At 38.6% G+C, this 20,088-nt stretch overlaps 1 protein-coding gene across 2 annotated transcripts in view; it reads right to left on the bottom strand.

The window, feature by feature from the left end:
• Positions 1-20,088, bottom strand: part of caln1 (calneuron 1) — a 68,182-nt gene that overhangs the window by 44,887 nt on the left and 3,207 nt on the right. Inside the window, exons 1-2 of one of the 2 annotated variants that reach the window (XM_008426555.2) lie at positions 19,735-20,082; positions 6,639-6,760 (exon numbers count right to left, since the gene is read on the bottom strand). In XM_008426555.2, the coding sequence (XP_008424777.1) occupies positions 6,639-6,760; positions 19,735-19,913 (301 nt within the window). In that variant the 5' untranslated portion in view covers positions 19,914-20,082. Of the gene's footprint in view, positions 1-6,638; positions 6,761-19,734; positions 20,083-20,088 lie in introns of those variants that run through there. The other variant, XM_008426558.2, reaches the window with a different exon arrangement.

The raw sequence follows: 20,088 nt of genomic DNA, 5'->3' as shown, positions 1-20,088 counted from the left end.
AAAAGCTGACACTGATGCAACCTGCCTCTGTATGACTGACATGGATGTCAACTTTTAAAGCCGTTATCCAGACGGTAAGGAGGCCGCAGACTCTCCCCGAAGGCAGCAGCAGCTTCTGCTCTCAGATGGGAAATTAACCAGACCAATGATTTTACACTTTCAGCCAAAAGGCAGCAGCGCGAGGCTTTTAATGGCCTGAACAAACACTGTAAATCGCCTTTTTAAGTATAGCAAAGCAGTAAGTGGTAAACATACAGACTGTTTGAAATGAAACAGGAAATCAGAGGGGAAAAAAATCCAAACAGCTGGACGGCAAACAGCTGCTCAACATTTTAATCTCCAGATTTATCAAAGTTTGACATTAATTCCCATCTGCAACCCGACTTTTCATTAATTCCTGGTACTTTACCGAAAAGCTGTTACTGAGTAAATTAACTGTTGCATTTACATGAAAATAGTACGGAAGAGGATAAGGGCCAAAATAAAGACTTCTGTCAATTTATGTCAAAATTAAAATAACCAAACATTCGTAGGAGTTTATCATTGATGTTGTTAGGATTTGAAAATAATCACTTAACATGCACTTTATACATTTTGTCCAAAATCTACTTGGTAGATTTGAGTTTAAACATTAAATTTGTTTAAAAAATTCTGATTCTGAGAGAAAAAAAAGAGGTTAAAGTCAGAATTTTGACAAAAAAGTCAATTCTGAAATTAAATCAAAAATTCAATAAATGTTGAATTAAAAAAAATTCAACATGTATACAGTGTAGTAGCTGTAAAACTAATTATGTGTTATGATTATATTTAGTTTTTTCTAATATTTTAGCACTTTAGATGCAATGCAAAAAAAAAAAGTTTATAATTTACAGTGAAATATTGGCAGCTGTGGTTACCAAAATGTTACGTATAAATATTGTATTTATATGGTAAAATTTAGATGCCGGTATTTTAGTGGGGGGTTTTTTAGTGTTGGAGTGACTGCAGATGAATAAAGTCTTTCTGATTCTGATTTAAACATCCATTTCTGATGTTTTAAATGGTGAACTTTGAGTTTAAAGTCAGTTTGTTCACTGGCGTTCAGCAAAAATGTAGAAATTATAAGTTTCCCAGCTAAACTTTCGTAAACGGTCAGATTGAAGAACATTTCTTTTTTTTAAGTTGAATAAAGTTGCAGAGAGGAACTCGCCTCTCAGTCTTTTGGTGAACATGTTCAGTATTTATTTAAACTGCAGGACTTTTCTAATGCAGTTTGGACGTCTGGGTGGATCATTATTCAGCTTTTTGACATTCCAAGTTGGTGGGAGTGTGTAAGATGAGTCACATGTTTCATCTGCCTCTGACTGTCAGACATGTTTTCAAATTCCCAACTTCTACTTCCTTTCATCTCTCTGGCTTTGAAGCCTGGATCTCATCTTCCTGCTGCCCAACAAACATTTGGGTTCAGGTGAGAAGCAGAGTCTCCTGCGCAACCAGCAACATCTGCGTTTCCATCATTTATCATGTCAACAAACTTATTCACGCGTGATTTTAATTGTTTTTCTTACTTAATGGGAACAGCACAACCGAGAAATTATGTTTTTTCAGAGTTTTGCCCATTTTTGTGATGGAAACTCAACTAAGAATACAGCAAGTGGTTTCTGGATGATAAGTCAACAACAACAGCAGCAGCCATTGTACAGCGCGTGCAGCAGTAAAATCAGCTGAACAAACGTCCTGGAGCTCAACTTGGGTTGCTAGGTAACGAACTGGGCTTGGCTTGGGTTGCTAGGTAACGGCGCAGTGCCTGAAGTTACATTGCAGAGGTTTTTGAAACGGCTCATTTTCCAGACACCAAAAAACATAAACTTACTGCCAAAAAAATAGCTGGATAAAAATACTGCAATATGGCAAGTTAACAAGCTTCTTCCATCAAAAAAATAATAATAATAAAAGCCTTTATCTAAAAACATATGTTACATATTTCAAATAAAAAAAAAATACTTTATTGATCCCAAAGGGAAACTAAGTAATATGAAATAATTATAATTGAATGATAGCATATTAAATAATATTTAAAGAATTAAAAGCCATATATCACAACAGTTCACCATGGTACATAAAAGAACATGGATGAATGGGTTAGAGTTATCGAATATGTTAAAAATGTAACTTGTCATTCAAGAAATAATGTTATTCTGCTCATTTTAAGGAATTATCATAATTACAAAATGAGTCAAAATGTTGTTTTATAACAAGTAAATATCAACTAAGAAACAAATAAGTTGCTGGATAATTAACGGAGAGGAAGCAACGGCTTTAAAATGATAAAATTAGCAGATATCTAAAACTTTAAACAAATCTGCAGATGCAATGTTGTAATTTTTTAGATGGATCTAGCTTCTTAATCAACCTGATATACAGTACGTGGTGCGTTGGACAACAGTTGAAATGCTGATATCTGCGAATGGAATTAAATTATTTTTGTTTCACAGGATCTTTGGGAGGAATGCTTTCCACATGCACACAGTGGAAGCAGTCAGGTAATGGACCTTACCACAGGGGCCGCGTTTCATTGGCTAATGTCCATTTGACGTCACAGCGCAGCTACTACGTGCCTTACCGTCTCACAAACTCAAGCTACAGAAGTAAACACATGCTAATGTACATTGTGGACTAGCAGACCAGCAGAACGTTTTTGCATAAGGACTCTAAAAAGAATGGTTCTCCACCGTCAGTGGGATATCTGTACATGCAATGTCAGGTATCCTGTGGAACTAAAATTCACAGATTTCCAAAATCTGAAACGGAAAGCCTTGCTTGGATCAAAGCTTGTGGACGACCGCATTTACAGCTCAACCGTTGTAGGATCAATAAGAACAAAGGAGTTTTATTATTGCTTTGCTTTCTTTGTGTTTAGTGAATGAAAAAAATAAAGTCAATAATAAACACATCCATTATGAAAACCTTTTAGCCAAGCCTTTTAATGGCAGTACCGATAACATCTATATCCTGAAGCCTGTCTGTTACAGCCTTATGTTAGCTGAACAGATCAATATGCAATGTGTACCATATCTGACATACATTAAAGATTTTATTTCACCTGAAAAGGCTTTTTACTAAACTGTAATCGTGTTAGCCACGCTAATCGTGTTAGCCTCCGGTACTGCCATTATGCTGTGTATCAGGCCTAGGCACATATGAACATTTGCCAACAGAAATCACCCTCAAAACCATGAATGCCCGACTTACCCAGCCTTGCAAGAACAATAGGCGTCAGTGATCTTGTCCATAGCTATATTTATGCTGAGGGTCTGAGGATCTGCTGTTTTCCTCATCAACCGGTAGCATTTAGCTGCAACTTGCACAATGTTGGAGGCATTGCGTGGCTAAAACACCTTGATGCCGTCCAAAAAAGATGACATGAACTTGTTGGTTCCCTTGTCCATTGTCGTGGCTGATATTTTGTGAAAATCCGGCAGAAATGCTAAACTAATCGACTCAGAAATACTCTGCAGAGAACGAGAAATGCCATGTTTAAACATTGGAGCTAAGCTGTTAATGTGAGACATGAAGTCACGTGGGAATTTTGAGGGGCGTTTCTGGGCGGAGCTTGGTAAGGTCCATGAAACCCAGGACTGTCTAGCAAACAGGAAGTGGCTGAGAGAGAGAGACAGAGAGAGAGAAAGGGAGGGAGAGAGAGAGAGAGAGAGAGAGCCCCATCGCTGCACTTGGTGTTGGATGGACGCTGGAAATCATCTGAGTTTATAGCAAACGTGCTGATGGGCCCCTCGCCTCACCGTCAGCAGGCATCGATTTCTGGTCCTGGAGTTTCTGTCTCAGGAAACTCACAGTTGTTTGACGGTCACCTCGTGTGTTAGGTTCATTTGTTGTCGTGTTGGAAAAGATTTTGTTATTTTGTTTTCTTCAGTTTGTTTCACAGACTTTAAAACATTTTAAATCAGCGGAGGAGAAAGGGTTTTCTTTTAACAATACCATAGATGTGAAGTATGTCTAAATCTCTTTATTTATTCTTTTAATTCATTTTGCTTAGTCTAGTTTGTTTATCCAGACATTTGTTGGTGTTTTAAGTTCTGTGAAGCTGCTCTTGGCAGTTGGTGGTTACCATGGGAACCGGTAACCGATGGCTCCGCCCCCTTTTTTTATTGTAACTGTTGAACCTATTAGGATCAGCTGTGGGTGTTTTTTTGACAATTATTATACTGTAACATATTTTGGACAAATTTAATCATATACAGCGTTTCATGAGTAATTTTGCAGTGTTCTGCATATGTTTTTAACTGTTAATGTTAAAGTTTCATAAGGTTTTTTTATTGAAAGAAACTGGTTTTCTTTTGCTTGATTTTGTTGTTTTTTGGTACTTTTTTTAGGAATTATTGTCGTTTTGGTCCTTAAAATACCAAAATTTCCACTTAACTTTATAGTTTGGTTCGTCTGCTGATGTCAATTTTATATATTAAATGATCGATCAGATACTCAGAACTTGAGTAGATTTTTTACCAAATATTTTCAAAATCTTACTTGAGTACAACGTTTGGATACTCTCCCCACAACTAAATCTATTTCAGCAAAGTACTGAAGTACAGAAACAAAGTACTGCTGGGCTTCATGCATAAACAAACAGAACACATCTGTTAACTTTAGCCCTTTCCATTATATTAGAAAGAAGTTGAGTAATTGTTCGAGGCACTAAAGACTCTGCTCCCCTTTCAGCCGCTTGCAAAAACAAACTAATAACCTCTCAGCTCCAGGTGCTTCGTGACGCCATCAATCCGGCACGGTAAATCCTTTTGCAGTAATTATTCAGTTGACAGGCAGCAGTTAGCCAGTCGGAGTGTTTTCAAATGGAACCCGTATGAATCGTCTTCGCTCCCGACAATTTCCTACCTGCCAAACAACACAGGCCCATTGAAACGAGGAGTGAGGAATTCATACTTCGCTGGTTCCTTCATGCATATTAAAGCGCGACCCTGACAGAGTATCTGGCCATTACCGCGAGCCGCGCTGCCAATTTTCCAGGCGGCAGCTTAATGCCGCATCAGTGGATTAATATTTTTGGAACCAGGGGGGAAGTCTAGTTTGCCGGTGAGGCCGCCGCCGCCGCCGCTGACTCCAGCAGACGGTTATTGATCAGGTTTATGTTGCACAGAGCCGGGTGATTACTCTCCGACAGGCAGAAAACAAAAGGTTCATAAACGGAGAGCGAAAGAGCGAGAAGGCAAAGCAGAAATTATCCTGGAAGACAGATTGTTCTGTCTGTAAAAACAGACCGGGTGAGTTTGTGCTGCACCGATTTCACGTTTAAAACAAACCAAAGTTTTATTTTTCTGTTGTTGACCTTTAAAAAACAGAATCTGGGTCGGTAACAACTTTTCTGCTTTTTACACTCACTGCAAAAACACAAAATCTTACCAATTATTTTGTATCTAGTTTCTACTGCAAATATCTGAGTTTACTTGAAATAAAAACAAAGTAACTTTCGGCTTCTATGCAACATAAATCTGGAATAAACTTCCAGAAAACTGTAAAACAGCCGAAACACAAAAATCCTTTAAATCAAAGTTAAAACCCATCAGTTTAAAGCTGTTTTGATTAATAGTTACTGGAACACAGACCAACATATTTGATGTGTATCGATTATTTTTGATGACGACACTTGTCAAAATGTAATTGTTTGGTTTCTAAATTCGTTTTTATTACTTTTTTTTGTTTGTTTTGTTATAATGTAAAGCACTTTGAACTGCTTTATTGCTGTAAGGTGTTATACAAATAAACTTGACTGATTGATTGACTGAAAGTGACTAAAAATAAATAAAATCTTAAAGTGAACACTGCAAAAACACAAAATACTACCAAATATTTTGATCTAGCTTCTAGTGCAAATATCTTTGTTTACTTGAAATGAGACAAAACTGACTTAGATTTTATTTTTCAGCAACATATCTGAGCTTGTTTTAAGTCAATAATTCCTTCATATTGATATGAAAGTATTAGATCTTGTGGGAGAATATTTATATTAAGACATTTTAAATATCTTGCTGAAAAGCTACTTGTAAGATAGATTTGTCTTATTTCCTGAACATAAAGATGTTTGCACTGGAAACTAGATAAAAATACTTTTCTGTTTTTGCAGTGCTGCAGGTTTAGTACTTTGAAAAACAGAAGGTTTCTTTAATAGAGCAATAACTTGTAAGCTCTGGGTCTTACATCTTCTTGCTAAATAAGTTTGTCCATGTTTATTTCCAAAGGGTTTTCCATTTTAACTCAACATTTCTGCTGCTTTTCCTGTTTCAGGCAGCGGTTTGCTGCAGTTCTGGCCGTAAGCTGGCATGAAGTGTAACAAAGAACAGAGCAAAGGTTTGTTTTACTGTGATTAGTATGCAGCAGTGTGTTTCAGGTCCAGCCATTTTCCTCAAAGTGTTTTTGTTTTTCACAGAAAGGACGTGCTCGAGTTACCTTGTGACAGTAAATTGGTAAAACAGTGACTAAAGCTCGCTTCGTCAGCTTCTGAGAGCAAAACCAGATCGCCTTATTCCTCCCCTCAAAAATACAAATATTCACACAATAAATGCAAAGGCACCAAACACATGTGACGTCTTGAGGCGAAGTGTTAAAGGCTGACGTGTGAGAAGCCTTACCGTCGAGCTCCTCCACAGAGATGCTGGCCAGAACGTCGCTGTCGCTGTCGGACAGCGAGCGGCTCAGGTAGTTCCCCTTGTAGAGCAGACCTGCCGTCACATGGTGGAACGGCATCTTCTCTCTGACAGGCGACACAAACATGCAGTCAGATGGCTGCAGACACCAATAAGCTGCACACCCAGCTCCTCTGTTAATCACTGACACGGCATTCATGTTTTCAGGTCTCATAGCTACGCAGAAATCTTAAACGTGCGGCCTTCTACTGGTTTTCTTCCAGAGTTTGTTCTGCATTTAGGCCAGAAGGTTTTGTGACCAGAGCAACTTCTTCCTTCCAGGTTTGTGGTTTCTCTAACAGGCTCATTTCTCTTGGTTTTCTTATTTCCACTGATCCAAAAGAGGTTAGCGCTACTTAGTGATGCCACCAGGTGAGTCTGAGCCCAAACAAGAACAGAAAACTGCGCTGAAGTACGAGCAGCACTACTTCAACATATTTTCACTCAAGTAAAAGTAAAAAGAAGTCGTCCAAGAAATTACCCAACTGAGGGTAAAACGGTATTTGGTAAAAAGTTTACTCAAGTACTGAATCAAAACATGAATCATTTAATATTTAAAAATTACATCATCAGATGGACAAAATATAAATTAAGTGGAAATTTTGGGATTTTTTTAAGGACAAAATGACAATAATTCAAACAAAAAAAAGTTTTTTGCATAATTGTCAAAACTGCCACACTGTCAGAATGTTATGAGACAGATAATCTGCAAACAAAAACCTCCTTGTGGTCCTTCATCCATCTGCAGAAATACGCCACTCCTGGTCAGAAACAACCAAACAGAGCCAGAGGGAGGGTCTGAGCGCTGTCAATCAGGCTTGAGTATGCGCCTGATTTTATGCTCCGTTCACACCGAAGCCTTTCGCGCATCAAAAACGTGTCCGACGCTTCCAGTTGGACACGTTTGAACTGTGAGGTCAGACGCTTGACATTCTGCTTTATACACATCAAAATTGTTCTGGAAGCGTTCCCGCTCTGTTTGTACAAGGGCGGATGAAACTGAGAGAGCAGCACCAAAACATTACATACTGAAAGCTTCTGCAGTCATAACAGAGGCTCAGATGTCTTTGCTGAACATTTTGCGTTCAGTTTTTATTGAACAACAACATCAGCTGATCACGACACACGTTGGAACCTCAGGCCTTTTTTCCTCTTTAACAATGTTGGATGAAATATTGAGAGAGCGTCTTGGTTTTATTGACTGAAAGCAAGAGAATGTCCCCCGTAGGACGTGTGTGTGGATTCTGCGTCTGCTGGCAGGTGTGGAGAATTTATCCTTCTCCATGCTGAGTTCTTGATGCATGAGGTTGAAGAAGAGTCGGTGAGCTGAATTCATGAATCCATTTATTAATACCAAAACACAGCTGGTCCGTTTCTCATGCTACCTTTAAGATGCTAGCAGGACAAAATGGCAACAAGCAACACTTGGTAACTTCCTTTGTTAGCCTCTGTCTAAAGAGGGCGTTACCGCGTGTGTCAGATCCTGTAATCCTAGCTCTCATTTGCATTTCCTAGCATGTCATTTCCTTTAGCTTTAGCTTAGCAACCAGCTAAAAGAGACACAGGTCACCAACTACCGGTCACTATGTCACATAGTAGAGTCTCTCTGATTGGTCGAAGCTACGCTTCCAGTGGCAAAATTTCAGGTTTTCCAACTCCAGCGTTGGGCGTTTGACACGCATCGAACACTCGACATGCTTCCATCGCACAGCCATGACGCGCCCTCGACATGCGTCCACTGAGACTGTGAATGTAAACCAGACGCTCCTGATGCTCCTGTGCTTTTAGCACATTTGGCAGCAACGTTAGAGTTTGTTGGACTTGGATAGAACTACCATACCCTCGTGTGAAACCACAGTTTAATCACTGGCATGCTGCACCGCCTGCAAAATTATTTTTCAAGCAGATAGTTTTGTAGACATATTACGCCACAATAAGGACAAAGGTGAAGCTAAAGTAAATTAGCATCTACAGGGCGCTGGGAGAGCCACAAATGAAGCAGAACCTTCTCGCTAAACGAGAAGCCTCTGGTGAGGGAGACTCAGGCAAAAGCTTAGTGTGTGAGTGTGTGAGCACCAGAGAGAGCATGCATGCTCTGTATGTGCAAATGAGTCTGAACTGGCAATTAATTATTCAATAAATTGAAGCTGAAGGACACAGAGGGGAAACGTAAGAGCAAGGAGGGCAGAGAGATTAGAGAGATTCTGTTTTTCTCCTGGCCGGATTCAGGAGACAAACGATCAAATTCTGCTGAGCGTTTATAACCGAGGAGGTGAACGTCTTTCTGCGAGCAGCTAATGATCAGATGGAGATTATTAAAGGTGCAGTATTATGTAACACTGACTTTTTAATCTCAAGTTATAATCAAAAACATACCTCTCAAACATGCCTAAGAAAATCTCCATTCAGCTGTGCAAAATGCCTGGGTGGACAAAGCTCCGCCTTCAAGACGCAGCTCCTCCTCGGCTTCCAAGCTTCTGTCTCCTTCAGACTAGCCAGCAGCAATTAGCAAACATCTGGCAGCTCATTAAAGGAGCTGCTTCTCAGTTAAATGCTGGTAAAAACATAGAGGAGCCATGTTGTGATGACTTCCTGAAGGCGGAGATTCAGAAGAGCAGGAGCTTCTTAAAGCGACAGACGCCCAATTTCAAGGCGTTAAATTACAAAATAAAACTTCTTTGTTATGTACAGCATAGTTCCTTGATTTTGCTATAAAATGATAGTACCTGCCATGAATATAGACGATACTGCTCCTTTAAGACTTCCCTGGAAGGAGATTCAACAGTTTTCTCCAGCTTCCTGTGCAGCCCAGATACATTCTTGCTAGCTTAGCTAGCCATCACTAGCGGTGTGTGTGCATGAGAGTGTGCGTTGGCAGGTTGTTCCCCCCTTTTGCTTTGTGACTGCAGCAGATTAGCGGCAGCCCTGCGTGACCCTGAACAGCATTAGAGAGGAGCAGAAAACGGAAAACTTCAGCGTTTAAAAAGCCTTGAGCTGTTCATCAGCGACGGATCCCTCCGGCCTGCTTAGAATCGCTGCTTCTCATTTGCATTAAGCGGGAGGGAAATAAAAAAGTTTGCCGGTAAACTGTAATAAAAGAGTAAACCAACGAGGCTGGATGTGAATCCGTCAGCAGTACGGCCATTTAAATAATAGATGAGCTTCTGAAGGCTCTTCCAACACGTTTGGCAGCAGCAGTCTGCTCAGGGTATTATGACTTTCTGCCCAGGGCGGCAGAGCCAGGGGATTACAACAAGACGGCACAGAAAACATTCAGTCTAATCAGGTTTTGTGGAAAGTCCGGTCCGTCTGTGGCTTTCTCAGCATATTCACTGCAGATATTCCAGCAGGAGTTGCTGAAGTTGAAGTTTATGACTCAGAGCTTTGAGCTATTTTCCTGTTTTATGTGTTTTCAACACTTTTGATCGTCTGTAATTCAAAGTACTGGATCTTCAGGCTGCTCAGACATTTTTTAAATAATAATAAAAACAGCATAGACATGAAAAGCTTGTATTTCTTGCTGGATAAAAATACTCAACTTAGTGGTTGGAGTTATAATTTTTATAACTCTAATACAGCTGCAAATTATTTTATTTTAAATGTCAATTATTGCTGTGTTCAAACTGAAGCAAATACACATTCAGAGATATCAGGGGGGAAAAACCGACATTTTGTTTTAATATTAGTCCAACAATCGTCTTTCTGTTACTTTAGAGGGTTTTTCCCAGACTGTCTTTCTTTTTCATTTTTCCATCTTGTCAGTTTAATGAGCAAATCCAAATGTCTGCACCTATTTCACGCAGATTTATTTTGTGCATAATGTGAAGCTTTTTCATTTCCTAATTCATCAATAATTCGCTGGCGTCTCTCCACTTTAGAGCAAAGCAATCCATCGCGTTTTATGTTGAACCCCGGATCTGTGCAGAAGAATTGGTCTTAACGTTAACCAAACTGAGCCGATGAGGACGAAGTTCATAAAAATCAGAAGCAGTGATGTTGTACGGCGGTAACGGTTGGCTTCTTCCTCATTTCTTCCCAAAATAATCTGAAGATGATCGGCTTATCGGTTTGAATTTACTTATTTATTTTTTTTTATTTATTTATTCATTCATTTCATTTAGTACAAAAAAAACAATCTAACACATGTTTTGATATACTAAAAAAATACATCTCAATCCATATGTATTTCAAATTTTAAAACAAAATGAAATGAAAGGCAGCAGAAAGAAGAAAAAAATCTTATAATATCTGCCCCTTTTTTCTCAACTCTGAATCAAAACAAGGGGAAAAAAATGGTTATCTTCTGCAACAACAACAAAAAAAAACAAAGTCAGTCATCTATCTCAATATAACAACGTTAATATGAGCTCACTTTATGCTATGTCATACTTCTTCAAAAATCCAATCTTTGACAATCTCTTAAACATGTACAATGATTCAGCATTTTTAACATCATTTTGTAGGTCGTTCCACAATTTGACTCCTTGAATAGAGGTACATCGTTCTTTCAAACTGGTTCTGAATTTGGGTTTCTTAAAAATCTGTATCCCCTTAAGATTATAACAGCTCTCTCTCTTTACAAAGAGTTTTTGAATGTTTGAGGGTAATGTGTTTAGGTGTGCCTTATACATAACTAACAAAATATTATAATCAACTAAATCATAGAATTTCAATAACCTCAATTTACAAAACAATATATTGGATGGATGAATTTCCCACATCAATAACATGCACCAGCATCTCATGGCTAATTATTCCTTTTAGATGCTATTTTTTAAGCACTTTTCAGAGAATGTAAGTTATATTTATGGACTTGCATTTATTAGAAAGTCCCACAAATCAAAATAAAAACCTAGAGATTAAACACAAGCAGCAGTTTCAGTGTTAAACAGCAGCTTGGTTAGATGTTTAACATTTACTGGAGTAACGTTTTGTGAAAATTTACTTTTAGGAGTATTTTTACTGTTACTTTTACTTGAGTAATTTTATTGACGTATTTCTGGATTTTCTACCCACTGAATGAAAAACAAACAGACTCACACCTGCAGTTTCTGTTAAAGTTTCTGAAGTTTTTCATTTAACAAAACTGATTTATTTTAGTTACTTATGTGAATTATTGTCATTTTGGTCCTTAAAACATCAAAATTTCCACTTAACTTTATATGTCGGTCCATCTAATGATGTAATTTTTAAAATAAATGATAATTTGATCAGTTATACTTGAGTAGACTTTTTACCAAATACGTTTTACTTTTACTTAAAAGTAAAAACGTGTCGCAGAGGTGCCACTTTTACCCGAGTACAGTCTTTGAGTTCTCTGTCCACCTCTGAAAACGTTTCAAATGGACGACCAGTTCCATGTGTCTGAAAATTACAGCGAATTCTTTCACTTTTTTAATTCAAAACGTATCTTTTTCCCCCATTTTTGGATTGAATTATGGGGGAAATTCTTCATAGTTAGTCCAATTTGTGAGTGAAACCCTCGACATTTTCCCAGTCAAGCATTGGTCTGCAACAGAGGCGCGAACTGCTCTGCGCCTGGAAGTAAACAAAAAGAGAAATAATCGTCTTCTTTTAATCCTTGGCTGGAAGATTTACCAGCTGTTTGAGTCACTAATGCTTTCATCACATCATATTTATTCACACATGCCAGCTTGCTTACAGGTTGGGTGCTGACTCAGCAGCTTTTACTCCAGCTTTGAAAAAAAAAAAAAAGATAAATAAATAACTACACTGTGTAGATGCTGCTCAGCCTCACACATCAGCCCTTCATATCCAGATTCATTTTCTATCATTTTTAAGACACTAAAACAATGATTTTATTTTATTTTTTCCAAATTATGAGCAAAATATGCCACCAGTTGTTTAAATAAAGCAATCTCTACAAATCAGAGTCATGTATTGTTCTTATCCAGCTAATAAAACATCCTTAGGTCTGAAAATGTTACATATCTAGAGAAAAAGGAAAATTCAGCGATTTAATCATTTTTGTTGCGCTGCTCTTGGCGGTTGGCGGTTACCATAGCAACCGGTAACCGACGGCTCCGCCCCCTTTTTTTCCCCCTTCGTCGTTCTGTAACCGTGGTAACTGGGATCTGCTCTGTTTTCTTTACAAGTATTACATTTTAACATAGTTTAGACAAATCCAATAATACTCATATTTATCTGTTGTCATTATTAGTGTTGTGCATTTTAGCTATGTTTAAATTTACAACTGCTAACTGATGTTAGCTAGCAGCTAACCGCTGCTAAAACTGCTCATTGCTCTGTACTTTGTTCAGGGTTATTTACTGTATTTTATTTAATGTACAGAAGCTGCTGGACTGATGTTAACCACCATCTTGATTTCCTCTTTTTGTAGAGTAAATCCGGTGAATCTGAGTTCAACCTGCTGGACCTGAGATGGTCAAACAGCTGAAACACTGAGTGTCTTTAAATCTAGACTGAAAACTAACATGATTAGAGTTGGTTTTGAGCAATAATTAAATGAAAAATTAATCAACAATCTGCTGCGTAATGATGGCACTTAACAAAATGTAATGCTTCAATTGTTGACTGAGTTCTGACTTTGTTTTTATGATGCATTTCACTTTGAAATAACTTGCTGCTGAAAGGTGCTACACAAATAAAACTTGACTGAAGGGTTACAAAAGCATAAAATCTTACCAAGTATTTTATTATTTTCTACTGAAAATATCTTTGTTTATTTGAAATCAGATTAAGCTAACTTACAAATAACTTTTCAGCAAGACGTAGACGCTTGTTTTAAGTTACTGATTCCTTAATATTGATAATATTAGCAGATTATTTCACTAATAACATGGGCATAATGTATCATTATAACTAAAACAACAGTAAAATAAGTGAAAATTATCTGAACCAGGCCATGAAATGTTCCCTCTCCATAATCTAGATTCGTTTAACAACTTCTGACTGTTAATGCAACAGAAATCTCTTCCCTGCTGTAAACAACATGATTCATATTATTAAGCAATAATTGTTTGTCTTAAGTTTTTATTAAGCAAAAACTTAAGACAAACAAGAGTGTAGACAGAAGCACAAACTGGACGTGGCACCGCAGGCTGCTACATTTTTTCAGCCATAATTTACTTTAACATCTCATAATAAAATCTTTATTAATTCAGAAGATGAAATATGAGCTAATGGGTGAAAACATGAAGCGGTTTGTAAAGAACAGAGCCTGCTTTGGTGTCATTATGCTGATTAAATGGATCAAAGTTTCCCGGTTGAAGGGAAGCAGTTCGCCCTTCAGAATAACAGCGTTTAAACCAGGAAGTTATCTCAGCGAAACGCAGAACTGACTGCTTAAAGGTTTCCCGACAGTTAGAATAATTACTCATTCTGTCATCAATCTGAAAGCGGCAGGTTTATTATAATAAAAGGACTGAGCAGGCAGATGAAACCTGCCCTGGTTTTATGGGCTGCGGCTCGTTACCTTATTTAATCAGAGGGAGGCATCAGAACCGGCCGTTATTCAGAGGAACCGTTCAGTCAGGTGTCGGTTTGAAGCTCCAGGCAGAGATCCGACTTCACGAGACACGATTCCTCCTGCTGTGACTGGAACCGTTTAACTCAAATCCACAAACTTTATGTTGCTTTTACGATAACAATTTTTAGCTCCAACAAGCTGTGACTGACCTGGTACAACAAAGTTAATAAAACAAAGTTTATCTGTTCTTAAGATCCTCCCCAGGATATATGGATAAAACACATTAAACGACAAAAACTTTAGTAAGTCGCCGCATCTGAATTCAATTTCTTACATTTAAATGATGTTGAACAGATTTTCACATGGATCGATTCCTCCAGGATTCCTCGATTGTTTGTTTTTTGGGGATTTTTTCAATCAAAATCAGTTTTTATTATGCAAATTTTGAAATATTTGTGATACTTTCTGTTATTTGCACTTATTTATCATGATAGATGTGACATTTTGTTACTCATATTGATAATAACTTGACATCAAGTGAGGTTTGGTTTAATCTAGTCAAGTTTAGCATAGCTTAGTTTAGCTTAGCCTACTTTAGTTAGGTTAGCCTAGATAAGTTTAGTCTAGTTTTGCTTTGCATAGTTTGGTTTAGCATAGTCTAGTTTAGCTAGACTATGTGTCTTTCTACACTAGACACTAAATCTAGTTTATCTTAGCCTAGCTTACCCTAGTCTAGTTTAGCCTATCTTACCCTAGACTAGTTTAGTTTAGGTTAGCTTAACCTAGCTTACCCTAGTCTAGTTTAGTTTAGGTTATCTTAGCCTAGCTTACCCTAGTCTAGTTTAGTTTAGGTTATCTTAGCCTAGCTTAGCTTACTTTAGTTTAGCTGCCAGTATTTTTACATTTGTCCAAACATTACTTCAATAAAACTATTTTTAAAAATTAAATAAAAACAACAACAAAAATCAATGTGGAAGTCAACATGGCAGAGCAATGTAATTATAATATTGTAATAATGTAATTTTAGGTTAATCACATAATTAGTGTAAAATATCATTAGGGCTGATGCAGCAATGGAGTAAAAGTAAGTAACACTGCCCCCTGGAGTTGGGAGTTGGTAACTCAATATATTTTTGACGTTTTTGCAGAAAGTTTGCAAAAAACTCACAATTATGCATCAGCACAAAAAACGCTGAGACTTGTTTTGATGTGTGAATTTCCCCGATAATTGGGATTACATCCACTTAAAAAGCCAAATTTGACCCGCAGGTCTTTAATCTAAAAACAGATCTTTGGCCCAATAAATTGCACTTTACATTTATTACAGTTCCTTGACCCTTTTTAATCGGTCACATTTTTCCTTCCACACAATTTTCCATCCACATACTTAGAGGACTCAAAGACCTGCAGTTGCTTGTGGAAGGAGTCGATGACTGCTGAAAATTTGTTGAGTCAGCAGATTTCCACCTGATTAGGGGATGAATTTAAATAATTACATTTAGCTATGAAACATTGTAACTTCTTGACAAACTGAGGTTTTAGGTATTTTTCTCCTTAATCAATAATCATCAAAATTAAGAGGATTAAACACTTGGAACACAAATCACTCTGTGTATAACAAACCTTTATAGGTTTTTCAGTGTTATTGAAACATTTTTATGGTGTTCTAATTTACTAACATAAAAACAAACTTGTTAGCAAAGAGTCGTTAGCCGTTAGCATTCAGCAGAGGATCGCCTTAAGGACGATGCATGTCTCAGGTTTTTGGTTTTCAGCTTTCCGTTTGCACATATTGATCCTAAACACCTTCTGCTGCCCTCCACTTGTCTGCTTTCTGAATTTATGGGGGGAAATAATCAATTTGCTGTCCTTCTTAGATAAACAACCCAAAAATATTGATTAAAAACACTTAACGAGTACAAGAAAGTCTGGTTCCTTTAAAGCAGTGGTCCCCAAACTTTTTCCTGTGAGGGCCACATAGCTTTTCCCTTCTCTGGTGGGGAGCCGGAGTCAGTTTGTAACAGAAAAAGTGTTACACGTTCATCACCTGCACTGGCGGAAATTGTTTTTTTTTGGGGGGGCGGGGGGGGGTAAAACTGGGTAAAACTCGATTGATTTTTACCCAGAAAGCACATGGGCAAAAACCGTTAGTGAAACGGTCACTGGGACTGACTAGTATATATTCCATTGAGGGAAAATAACATATGAATTCCTCATATGTTAGCATAAAGGCTCGTTTTGAAGTATAAGCTGCTACTTACAGGCATTGCTTGAAAAATTCGACCTGTTATTTAATCAGTAAGCAAACAGTAAGCAAACAACCTTACTGATTAAATAACATAAAAGTCAAGTAGTTCCCTAAAAGTCCAACAGATGGCAGCAATGCACCATGCAAAACAAAACATCCACAGTTTACAGGACAGACTTCCTGCTAAAGAGCCCCCTGCTGGTTAAACCGGAAAATACAATATATGAAAAAAAAATCTGAATGCTCTCTGGTATTGTTCAGCGGGCCGGACCAAATGTGGAGGCGGGCCGGATCCGGCCCGCGGGCCGTAGTTTGGGGACCCCTGCTTTAAAGGGACGTGACAGGAAGTGGGAAGCTGTTAAAACCTTTGCATGTGTAAAACTTTTCCATCTGTTGCTCCAACATTGTACTCAAGTAAGAGCAACACAACTTCAACATATTTTTACTCAAGTAAAAAGTATTTGGTAAAAAAAACAAAAAAACAATCAAAATTAAAGAATTTCATCATCAGACAGACCAACATATAAAGTTAAGTGGAAATTTTGGTATTTTAAGAACTAAAATGACAATAATTTATATAAGCAGCAAACAAATAAAGAAAACTGATGAGTTGTGAGTTTCAGGTTAAAACTTGTTTATTTTTCATTCCCTCTGGTAGAAAATCCAGAGTTTTACTCAAGCAAGAGCAGAAATACTTTATAATAAAGTTACTCAAAGTACAGCGTAAAAATTATCCGCAAAAGTACTTTTTCTTTTCAAAAAACTTAATTAAATGTAACTGAGTAAAGTAACTACTCTCTATTTCTGCAAATTCAAAGTCTTAAATATAACAGCATTGAAACCATGCAGTTGGTTTTATTTTAGAAGTAGAGACTGAAAAACTCGAACTGTTTTTCTATCCCTGTTAGGAATTTTACATGAACTTAAAATAAAGCATCAGACTGAGAATAATTGCTTTATTCAGATATTCTCATAAAAGTGATCAAATATAATGAGTTTCCCCTTCAGACGGGATTTACTTATGATATTTCTCCTTAAAAATAAAACGAAACAACCGCATTTCTTTGCTTTGGCCGCAGCTTTGATGAAGGAACAGACTGAATTACATACATCTCTCCTCCGTCTCCAGGACAAAACCAAGTGAAAACAACACCAAGCTCTCGCTCCAAGTCGCAATTTATCGATCGCTCTGATGCTTCGCCCACTTGGCAAACAGTCAAGGGTGTAAAAAGCTCCCTTCGCCACAGACGACATTTTCAAGCACGCAAAGTCATTTAAGTTCCCGGCGTCTCCAGAAGTGACCAGAACAGAGGGAGGCACACCGAGGAGAGAGCAGCCTGATGAAACGAGCGGCTTTCTGCATGACGGGGAGGCCAGATGGCAGTTCCCTCCGTCAGACGCCGCAGCGCCGGGCCGGCACAGATGGGGACGCCGCCGGGACACGGCGTACCGGCCGCCAGCCCTCAGGTCACAGAAACCAGCTCTGGACAGGACCGAAGAAACGCTTCACCACGCACGACTCCGCGCCAAAGCGCCAGGAAATGAATGAACTCATTTCTGCTCCGGTCACAAAGAAAACGCAGAGCTTTCACTGCGTTTTACGCAACACGAGCTGCGTTCACGGGCTGCACAGTGGCGCAGTTGGTAGAGCTGTTGCCTTGCAGCAAGAAGGTTCTGGGTTCGATTCCCGGTCTTTCTGCATGGAGTTTGCATGTTCTCCCTGTSCWKSGTGGGTTTTCTCCGGGTTCTCCGGTTTCCTCCCACAGTCCAAAAACATGACTGTCAGGTTAATTGGCATTTCCAAATTGCCCCTAGGTGTGAGTGTGTGTGTGCATAGTTGTTTGTCCTGTGTGTCTCTGTGTTGTCCTACGACAGACTGGCGACCTGTCCAGGTGACCCCGCCTCTCGCCCGAAACGTTAGCTGGAGATGGGCACCAGCAACCCTCCCGACCCCATTAAGGGACAAGGGTGCAAGAAAATGGATGGATGGATGGAGCTGCGTTCACATCCGACATGCAGGAATTACGAAAATAAGAAGTTTGCTTCACGGAAACACTGCAATTTGAAATGTTTTTTTTTTTTTAATCACATTTTTAGATAAAAATGTTTCTGCGCTAACATGACACAAAAAAGACACGATTGCAAAACGGTGTTTCTTCAAAGTTAGCAGAATGTCGACAGTTTTAATCATAATGTTAATAATTCTGACTTTTAACTCAGAATCTAATTTTGTGAGAATTGGGATGACGATTTTAGATTTTTTTTAAAAAACTTCTGCGCCATCACAGAAAGTCACCTGATCAACAACTGTATGTTACTACTAGCGGAAACGTCAAAGAAGACAACAGGAAGTGGTAGGAGGACGATGACGCTGCATGTTTTTTAATTACTTAGAGTGAACAAACTTATTCACAGCAGATCCTAGTTTCTTATTTCATAGAAACACAGCATCTCAGCACATTTTTGCACGCATTTGTAACTGAATTTCAGCTGGTATTACAGTTTTTCTTCCTTGCTACCAGCCTTACATTAAATCTACGGAAGAGGATTAGGGCCACTGAAAAAAAAAATATGATAATTTAGATTTTTTTCTGAAAATTCCGACTTAAATCTGACTTTAAACTCAGAATTTTTTAAAATCTTTTTCTCAAAATTTAAACTTTCATCTCAGAATTTAAACTTTTTCTCTGAAAATTACAACTTTAATCTCATAGTTTTTCTCAAATAACTTTAAACTCAGAATTTTGACTTTTTTTCTCAATATTCAAATGTAAATATCAAAATTAAAACTTCTCTCAGAATTCCAAATCCAATATAAAAATTCCCTCTTAATCTCAGATTTCCAACTCTAATCTCAGAATTCTGACTCTAATCTTCTGGAAAAAAAAGTTTGATTTTTTATTTTATTTTTGTTTTTAGTGGCACCAATCCTCTTCTGTACAAGCCAAAGAGCAAAAGCAGCAGGTTCAGACCCCCAAACACCCAGCTTGGCAATAATCCGGCAACGTGACTTAAATCTTTTCAATCATATTGATTTACTATCAGCAAAGTTTCCCTTAAAATGCCTAAAATTACTCTAAATTTAAAACCTCTGCAGCTCAGTAAACCAAGTCTTTCAATTTTCCACACCAGAAATTTGTTGTCAAAGTTTTTCCTTCTAATTAAAACAAACAAGTTTCCTCTCACATCAGCCCATTACTATAACCGACGTCCAGGATTATTGACAATCTGCCTCATTAAAACCTGAACGATCAAACAATCCCTCCAGGTTTGACTCCAGCCAGATGAAGGAGGCAGCAGCTGTTTCCCGCAGCAGCAGCAGCCTCTTTGTCTCCCATCCTTACCCACACTGGTGGCTGGGGCTGAACTCTGGGGGACACTGCGGCGCCGCCGGCTCCCTGGCCGGACTCCCCGCCGCGTCCAGCGCCCCGTCCCTCAGGTACGGGTTCCCCGGCAGGTCCCCGTTCACCTCGGAGTGCGAAGCGCCAGTCTGGGGCTCGCTGACCTCCTCCTCCGTCTCCATCCGTCCACCTGAGGCTCAGATGCAGGGTTGCCTCCAGCGGCGCTGCCTCCGCGCTCCCGGCAGCATCAGATCCCGGAAAGAAGCTGTTAAAATCTGAGCAGCGGCGGCGGCGGCAGCAGGTACAGCGGATAATCTCACACTCCACTCCTCCTCTGCTCCTTCTCTCTCACCAGCC

Source organism: Poecilia reticulata, linkage group LG13, assembly GCF_000633615.1.
Source record: "Poecilia reticulata strain Guanapo linkage group LG13, Guppy_female_1.0+MT, whole genome shotgun sequence".
In the NCBI taxonomy this organism is placed as follows: domain Eukaryota; kingdom Metazoa; phylum Chordata; class Actinopteri; order Cyprinodontiformes; family Poeciliidae; genus Poecilia; species Poecilia reticulata.
Note: the sequence above shows the minus strand (reverse complement) of the source record. Positions and strands in the feature narration are given on the sequence as shown.